The 9,004-nt window shown below is 67.1% G+C and overlaps 2 protein-coding genes across 2 annotated transcripts, besides 2 other annotated features; both read right to left on the reverse strand.

Moving 5' to 3' along the window:
- Nucleotides 1-310: 310 nt before the first annotated feature.
- Tco025E_03971 (serine/threonine-protein kinase HSL1,negative regulator of Swe1 kinase) lies at nt 311-2,215 on the reverse strand (the record flags this gene model as incomplete). Its single annotated transcript, XM_029370887.1, has 1 exon — nt 311-2,215. One exon carries the CDS (start codon nt 2,213-2,215, stop codon nt 311-313), a length of 1,905 nt encoding a protein of 634 aa, XP_029229018.1.
- A 215-nt stretch (nt 2,216-2,430) lies between these two features.
- Nucleotides 2,431-8,076, reverse strand: Tco025E_03972 (putative phosphatidylinositol 3-/4-kinase; the record flags this gene model as incomplete). Its single annotated transcript, XM_029370888.1, has 1 exon — nt 2,431-8,076. The coding sequence occupies one exon, from the start codon at nt 8,074-8,076 to the stop codon at nt 2,431-2,433; it is 5,646 nt and encodes a 1,881-aa protein (XP_029229019.1).
- Nucleotides 8,077-8,652: 576 nt separating this feature from the next.
- Nucleotides 8,653-8,683: a microsatellite.
- Nucleotides 8,684-8,967: 284 nt separating this feature from the next.
- Nucleotides 8,968-9,004: a sequence feature (A-rich).

A 9,004-nucleotide genomic window follows, 5' to 3' on the forward strand; every position in this document is an offset into this window, starting at 1 on the left:
AAATACAACAAACACACACAGAAAAAGAAAAAAAACGAGGGAAAAGCATGACGGCGTGCCCACCGCATGGAACCAACAACCGCGTCAACGGCGACGGCGGCAACAACAGCGGCAACAACAGCGGCATCAGGGAAACTGCGGGGGACGAACGCGGGCAACAAGTCGCTCTCGCAAACGAGGAGCAGAGATGAGCAGAACGGCAATTGCAAAATAAAAAAAAACACACACACACAGAGTTGTCACTATTCCGCCGTTCCGCCGCTGCGGCTTGCCTGTTGGCACACCCCTGCCGTCGCCCCCCCTCGCGGGCTCAAAGCGGGAGGCCCTCTTCAACGGGCTCCAAACAACACCACGCCGTGTCCGCGTCGTGCAGGCAGAGCAATTGAAGTGGGGCGATGAAGGACTCCGGCGGAACCGCAAACCCCGCGAGGTCTTCGGCAGAGCTGTCCAATGAGGCCTGCGCGTGCGCGGCCTCCTCCCGCCCAGTCCTCTCCTCCTCCGCTCGGCGCCGCTGAGAAAGTGACTCGTTGGCGTCGCAACGGCACCGGAGTAAACCCGCGCATGGGGCAGCAGAGGGGGTGGGTGCGGCACGCAGCTCCCCCGCAGTGGTGGCAGGCCGGAGCAAAAGCATCAACACGGCGGCGTGCCGCAGCCACGCCTCACGCCCCACCGCCTGCGGGGAAAGGATGTCCCGCAGAGCCGCCAGTCGAGTCCCGCACGAGTCACGCGGGAGCACGTGGGCGTCAAGGCACGCAAGCGCCACGCGCCACACCGACGGCGACGGCTGCTTCAGCCCCTCCGTCACCCTCGCCAGCGCAGCCGACGAGGGGGCCACCGCGTACGCGGCCACGGCCAGGCCGAGGAAGGCCACGCTCGTCGCCTCGCCCCCGCGCATCAGCCGCGCGGCGTCCGGTGAGAGGAAGACGTCCACGAGACTCCCCCGCGACGGGGCGGCGAGCAGCGGGAGCAGCTCCGCGAGCAGGTGGTACAACTCGACACGCACCAAGCCGTGAAGGGCGGGGACGTGGCCGGAAAAGAGAGCCTGCAGCCTCGCGTACGTCTCCACGGCACGTGTGGGGGCCCGGCGAAGCAGGTGGAGCGTCGTCGCCTGCTCGGCGGCGTCACGACTCATGAAGTTTGCAAGGAGCGTGGCGGGCGGAATCGCCGCGAGGACGCCGGCGTCGTGCCGCACAATAGCCCGCAGCGCCCGCAGCGCCGCCCCCGGGCTGCGGGACCAGAGGGAGAGCAACGCGCCTCGCACCGTGTCGCGCAGCAGCGCAGCCGTTGCGGCGTGGGCCCGCAGCCCGCAGAGCTCCTTTCCAACCACCTCCGCTGCCTCCAGCAGGTCCCTCTCGTCACCCGCGGTCACAGCCCTGTTCCTCCGGAGGCAGGACGCCAGGGCGTGGTAGAGCTCCTCCGGGGGGGCCGGCGCCACGGAGTCCAGCAGCGACGCCCCGCCGCCCTCGACGAGGAGGCCGCAGAGCTGCAGGCCAAACCTGGCCGCCAGCGCGTCACCTCGAAGCACGCACCGCAGCTCCGCTTCACGCAGTGGACACGGCGGTGATGCGAGGGAGAGCAGTCGACGGGCGAGGCCCACGTTGCGCTGCACCACCTCCTCACTGGGGTGTGGTGCGGAGCGAAGAAGAAACTCCATCAGCGCACGCGCAGCCTCGGCCGTGAGCCCCATGGCCCCTGCCTCGCCCCAGTAGAGCAACAGCTCCAGCAGTTCACGCGCCACGTAATGCACGCCGCCCTCCCCCATCTCCTCCGCGCACACCAGCGACACCACCGCGTCCCGAAGGGCATCGGCTGCCGGCGCAAAGGCGGAAGCCCGCAGCTGCACGAGGCGAGCCAACGCCAACCTCGCATTGACGTGCACGGACGCGGAGGAGAGGCAAACGATTGTCGCCCGCACCCACCCCTCCGTGGGCTTCACCGCAAACCGCGACAATAAAAAGTCGATGACGCGGAGGAGGGCACCGGAGCAGGTGCTCAGCCACACACCGTCCAACTTCACGCTGGGAGCCGCCGTCGCTTTTGCCTCGTTGCCTCCGTCGTGGGCACTATCGTCGCCATCGACGTGCGCCGCCAGAGGCGCGTGGCCAACCGCGTCGGCCACGACATGCACGCGGTGTGGTTCACCGCCCGACAATTGTCGCAGGGCCCGCAGGCCGCTCCTGGCGGACCGCTGCTGTGGCGCGGCACGTCGACGCATCTCCCAGTCGCTGCAGTCCTTGGCCAGGGGCTCCGCCGCACTTGGGAACTGCGCCTCCACTTTGAAAAAGTGTTTGCGGGAGGTGTCCACGATGCGGTTCCACACCCCGCCGTCCGGGGCGGAGGCGTCGAGCAGAAGCCGCGCGAAGACCGGCTCCTGGTCCTGCGTGGCGGTGAGGACGGCCGCGAGGCAGCGATGGGCCGACTGCCGGTACGTCAACGCCTCGTAAAACGCCTCGGGCGAGGCGGTATCGGGGGGCACAAAGGCACGCGCCGCACAGCAGACTTTAGTGAGCGCGAGGATGAGTTCCCTGCCGGTGTTGCCCTCGCGCCTCCCCGTGAAGGCGGCGGTGAGGGAGCCGCGCAGCACAGGGGCGCCGTCGCAAGAAACACCGCCTCCAGCATCAACAGTGCCCGCGTCTGTCGCTGCAGCGTCGCCGTCTCAGCCGGGGGTGTGCCTGCCTCCGCCGCGAGTCTCGCGATGTGCTGCTGGAAGAAGCTGTCACGCTGCGCTGGCACGAGGCGGCGCAGACTCGGCAGGAGGAGACGGTGCGTCAGGCCCCACCACGCCGCCCACGGCAGACCACCGCCGGCACGCTGCATCGCCTGCGACTGGCGGCACAACCCGACGAGGGCCTCCGACGAGGACTGCCGCAGCACCGCCGCGACCGCTGCGGCCAACGTGTTGTACCGCGGCATGTCGATTTGGTGCAGCAGCGGGGTCAGCGGGAGCAGCAGGGCTGCATCCAACGCTGCGGTGCACGCGGCAAGGCGGACCACGGCGTCCACCACGCTAGCGTAGCGGACGCCGCTGACGCCCCCGCCCTCAAGCTCCCGCCAGTCAAGCGGCAGCGCGTCGTTCACCACGCGGGGCAGCAGCTGCTGGGCGAGGGCAGCGTACCGCCGCGTGGGCCGCGCCCCGCCCGCCCTGGCCGCTGCGACCGCGTCGCACAGGACGTCGACGCCGCGCACAAACAGTTGCACCGCCACGCGGCTTTTGAGCAACGCGTACGGGCGCAGCGTCCACCGTGCGTCGTCCACCGCCGCACCAACGTCAGCGAGAACGTCATCCTCGTGGCAGTCCAAAAAGCGGCTGCCGCCCAAGCGCAGGCAGCAGCAGTGCAGCTCCAAAAAGAAGGCCAGCACCGCCGGAGAGTCCCCACGCAGGCGCTGCGCCATCAGCGCATCCACGCCCTGCCGCATGATCACCGTCCACGCGTCTGCGGACGGTGTGGGTCGATGCTGAACATCCTGCAGCAAACCGCGGAGAGCCAAGAAGGGGGCGCCTTGCAGCGATGCCGCGCCGCCGTCCCGCAGAAGCCCCCCGCAGAGCTGACACAGCTGTGTCATGAGGCAGCAGAGCACCGGGCCGTTCTTCTCCGCCTCCCGCCAGTCCCCACGCAGGACTGTGGCAAGGAAAACCGGAGAAGTTGCCGCACCGGCGCGCGCCGCTTCTCCCTCCCCCCGTCGGAGCTCGGCGAGGACGGCAGGCAGCCCCATGCCTCCCGCCACACAAGCGGCGGCCGCTTGCTCACCGTCCTGCCCCGTCGCGGCGCAGTCGACGAGGGGCGGCGGCGGCGGCGGCGGCAGCAGCAGCAGCAGCAGCAGGAGCTTGTGACAGAGCCTGGCGCCGCGTTGGCTGCCGCCAACGACCTCGTCACGCACGGCCTCCGCGAGCCCTGCAAGGAGACGCCGCGGAACGTCGTGCGACGGCGACGGCGGCCCGAGCACCTCCGCCCACAGGCCCGCCTCCGCCAGGGCGGCGAGGCAGCGCAGCTGGTGCACCGTCCCGCGCGGGTCGGAGTGAAAACGCTCGAGCAACGCGGGCTGCGTCGTTAGCTGAAGCAAGGCAAAAACGTCACCGCGAAGGCGGTCAATCAACGCGCGGCAGTGGCCCTCGTGAACCCGCAGCACGGCAGCGAGCGCCGCGAGAAGCTCCCGCCCACAGCGCAGCTGCTCCTCGTCAGCGGGCCCTGGCGAGATGCCAAGCGAGGCGGGCGCCAGCAGGAGATGCGCCGCAAACTGCTGCAGCGACGGATTCAGCGCCAACGCACCAGTGGCTGTGTCCGCATCACCGCGTAGCAGACGCAGCAGATGACGCGCGATGAAAAGGACACGGGCGGATGTGCAGCGGTTCCCATTGTCGTCGCTAGCATTGCCCGCTGCGTCACCGCGGCCGCCGCGCGGCTCTGCGAGGTAGCGGCCCAAGTCGTCAAGCAGACAAAAAAGGTACGTGGGCGTCTCCGCATCCGCGGCGGCGCCATCTTTGTCGTCGTCGTCGTCGCTCCGCGTCCGCTTGAGCGGGGGCGGCCAGAGTGCGCTTGAGACAAGCAGAGAATACATCTGCAGGCCGCACTCAACGCGCCGCCCGGGAGTTGGTTCCAGCATCCCAAACTCGTGCAGGATCAGGCGGTGCGCCCACAGCCACCGCTGGGCCCCGTCGTCGCCGCCTGAAACGCAGCGGCACATGACAGTAAACAACCGCAGCAGGGCGGCGGCGCTGGCGGTGCGTCGGCCCTCGCGGTATGCATGCAGCAGAATATCACGCAGCACCGCCTCGCCGTCCCCCGCGAGAGGCCGATCCCGCCACACCCGCAGCAGCCGCAGCTCGTGGTTGGCCGCAATGAGTAGCTCCAGAAAGCTGACGCAGCGGCACAGCTTCCCCGCCAGAGTCACCGCCTCATCCTCCTCTTCCTCCTCATCCTCATCCTCCTCCTCCGCTGTTGCGCGGGTATAGGCAAAGGCGTCCAGCAGCGCCCGAGCAAAGGGGACGACAAACAGCAGAGCTCCCCGCTCCTCGCGCAGCACGCGCAATAGGCGCCCCAGCACCTCGGCCGCACCGAGGCGGTGCCAAACCGAAGCTCCGCGGAGCGTCACACACGTCCAGTGCAGCACGCGGCTCACTTGACCTTCTTCCACGCCGTTCTCCTGCAGAGGCTGCAGCCGCGCGTTGTAGTTTAGGCTCCACTGCACGTACGCCACCAGCGCCTCCGTCGCGACACGTCGTATGGAGGCATCATGCGCCGCCGTTGCGCCCCGGTACAAGGCGCGCTCCAGCTCCTTTGCTCCGCGAGACTCCCGTCGGGCAAAGCACCGGGTGCAGTGACGCAGCAGGGCGGCAAACCTCTCCTGGACGACGGCGCCAGCCGCCGCCGCGGTTGCCGCTAGCGTGACGACGGTGTCGAAGAGTTCACCGTATAACTCCTCGAGGTCATGGTGAATGCACCAACCCACCGCGGAGAGCAAAATCTCGCAGGCTGCGAGGCGCAACTGAGGATCCTCCGCCTGGGAGGAAAGCGCCGTGACGCGCGGGAGGAGTGCGCCCAGCGACACACACAGCGTCGCACTGCCCAGCGGCAGCGGAAGCCGCGCGCCAGTCGTGTGCCGGCGGGGGTCCGGCGACGCCACACTCACGCTGCGGCCGCCGGCCCGCACACAGTCCGCTAGCTGCGCACCGTGGCGAGCCAGCACAGCGTGCAGCTGGCCAAACGCGGGGTTAAAGCCCGTGGAAAGACGCAAAAGGCGGCAAAACGGCGGCATCACGCGGGCGCCATGCTTCTCAAGACAACACTCGAGCACCTCTAGCGCGTCCGCCACGGCGCCGCTGTCGTCAGCGTGGCGAAGCACCACCTCGATGGGATCCAGCAGCTGTGCGGGGCCCAGCAGGCCCAGGTAACCCACGCCGAGCAGGCAGCGGGCGCACTGCAGCTGCGCCTCCCCCGTGAGGACCGGCAGGCGACGGAGACATGTCCGGCTGAACGGGCGCAGAAACATCTCCGCGTGACGCAGTGAGAGGCCCTCACGTCGAACCACCCGCAGCAGGGCGTGGAGGCATCTGCAGCTGCCAGCGAGGTGGGCGCGGCGACTGGCAAACAACACCAGCGCCTCGATAAGGCTCACGGCCAGCTCCTCCGCGCCAACCACGTGGCTGAAAGTCGCGTCAAGGGAGCCGATGAAAAACGCGACGAAGCGGGGAAACGCATCGCAGTCGTCCCCACCGCAGGTCCGCAGCGGCCCCGGCTCCTGCACGAGGAGGCTGTAGACACTCACACCACACCCATCCCCCGCCTGCGCCTCCCCGCGCAAGCGTGAGAGATCCAAATGTCGCAGCATCTCCCGCTCCGCCGCCACCAGCGCGCGACGCAGGGCCAGCCGCAGCGAGGCAAGCGTGGTGTCGGCGAGGGACTGGCTCCACGGGAACCCCCAGTCCACCACGCCAGCTCTGTGCGACTGCAGCGAGTCCCAGAGTCGGAGGTAGCGTTGCCGGAAGGCGACCTCCGCCGCCGCCACGGGCGATCCCGCTTGAGGGTCCCAGAGAGACAAGGGAGAACACGCCAGCGCGAGCAGCTGGCGCGCCACGGCGTCAACGCCGAACGCCACCCTGTGGTGCTGCGAGATCGCCGCGAGAAGCTTCAGCAACGCGGGTCCGAGCGTGGATCGCACAGGCTCGTAGCACACATCCTGTGGGTATAGAAAGAGGGCCGTATACAGAGTGAAATTCAGCAGCTCCGACAACTCCGGCCCCATCGGTGGCAGCTCCAGCAGCATCGAGGCTAAGGCCGTGAGGAAGTACGGCAACAGTCGCACCACATCCTCCACAGGCCCACGCGCCGGCGTCAGCAGCACCTCGCACTTGTTCACCATCTCGCGAAAGGTCACGGCGAGGTAGTCCGCGCCAAAGCAGGCCGCCAGCGGCCTTGCCATGTACCCGACCGCCATGATGGCAAAGGAGTGGTCTCTGCGTCGTTGCTGGTTGTCCTGCAGTGTGGCCTCCAGGGCCTGAAGCATCGAGCGCAGCCGTGAAGCCGGGCCTTCCCGTCTGCCCTCGCCGCTCCCCAGGAGCGCCAGCGCCTGAAAAAAACCTGCGGTGGCAGCATACGTCGCTCGGCGAACCTCGACGTTTCTGTGGCACCACAGCCGCCGCAGCGCCGCGAAGCAACTCTCCATATCTTCCATGAGGCATTCCTTCAGCACATCCGACCGTCGCCCCAGCAGCGTCAGGGCCGCCTTGCTGAAGCAGTAGTTTTGGCATGTCTCCGCAAGCACCATGGCCTTCATGCTGAGACGGTGCATGAGCCGCAGGGTGCCACGATTGGGCCCGCTGAGCGCGAGCGGAAAGCCCCCCGTGTAGTCGGCAAATGCGAGCAGAAGCGCCTCCCCAAGCACCTGCTCCACCTCCTCCGCCTCGGCGAGCTGCTGACCGACGCGCACCATCGCGTCGAGAACACGCGCGGCGTGTGGCGACATCGCCGCGGCGCACCTCGCACACATGCATCCAAGGAGACGCAGTGCGTTGCTCTTCAGCCGCAGCCCCGACGCGGCTCTACGCTCTACAATTGGCACGCACACCTGCAGCACGTCGGCAACATCCACCTGCGCGGCGGCGGTGCGGTGGTCGCTGTGCTGCAACAGAGCCTCCATAACACTCAGGCACTCCGCCTGCGCCTCCGTGTGTCTGCTGAGGTGGTGCAGCAGCATGAAGGTGCGCCACGCGGTGTCCTGCACCGCTGCTGCCTGCGGCGGGGTGAGGCCCGCGTGAAAAGTGGCCACCACAAACTTGAGAAACCGCATCGCTCTCTTCAGCACGTCTGCGTCCCGTGCGTCCGCCCCGACAACCCGCAACTTCTCGCTGCGGTCTTGCAAAATGCGCGGCAGCCCGCCCTCGCCGGTCGACAGGATGCACTCCAGCGCTCGGCCTGCCTCACTGGTGGAGGACAAGACGCCTGCGCTGCTCGTGACACGGCGCTCCATGTCGTCGAACACGTGACGCGCGTCCCTGTCGCGCCCCCGCAACTCCACGAACAGCGACCGCAGCGCCGCCACATCCGCCCGCAGGGAGTGGCAAAGCCCCTCAGCCGACATGAGACCCCCCCCCACCGTGTCAATTTTCTTCTTCTTCCTCCTCTTCCCTCCCGCGCCTCACCCAAGTCGGCCTACGTGAGCGGGCGCGCGCGACAGTCTTCGCCTTCGCCGACGTGCTCTGCTCCGTCGGCGCGAGAAGTCGGTGTTTCATGACTCACCCGGCGCGGGAATGCGCGCGGCGGGGCCACCAAAAACAAACAGCGGCATAAGAAAAAAAAAGGGAAAAAACGAAAGAAAAGGGGGAATGAAGCACAAGAGCAGGACAGAAGAAAGTGGGGAGGGCGGAAAAAGGAAGGGAGCTGCAGAAAGCTTGACGCGCCGCACGTGGTGCATCGCATGATGTTCCCCCCGCAGCGGGAAATTCATGCGTGCGTGTCGGCGTCGGTGGGAAAAGGAGCTGTCGGGGAAACACTGCGCCTGCGATGGCAGGCGCCAAGTACGCAGCACCGTAAAGTATATAGCTGCAGCTTATAACCACTTAAAGGGCTCACATTTCATCTTTCACCTCTTTTTTTTGTTATTATTATTCTTTTTTCTTCCTCCTTTTGGGTCATCCCTCTCGTTCCTTCCTTCTTATTTATTTTTAGTTTTATTTTTTTATTGTTTTGGCTCTTTCCTCCCCGTCTTTCCTTCGCCTCTCGCGCGGGCTGCCGCTCGGAGCGGAGGGCCCACAGGAACGCGTGACACACAACGGCAAGCAGAGTTCATATAGAAATACACGTCTGCCCGCGCAGCCGCGTGTGGGGGGCACGTGCGTCACACGCATCCCCCCCTCCCCCACCCCCCTGCGGGCGCCGTCAAGTGCGCTGGGTCTGTGGGTCTGTGGGTGTGTGTGGGCGCCGTCGGCAGTGCCGCGCGCGGCGGCAACCCGAGGAACGGAGAGAACGGGAGAAACAAATGAAGAAAAGAAAACAAAAAAAAAAAAAAA

Source organism: Trypanosoma conorhini (genome assembly GCF_003719485.1).
Source record: "Trypanosoma conorhini strain 025E chromosome Unknown Tco_14.4_contig_00192, whole genome shotgun sequence".
Lineage (NCBI taxonomy): Eukaryota > Euglenozoa > Kinetoplastea > Trypanosomatida > Trypanosomatidae > Trypanosoma > Trypanosoma conorhini.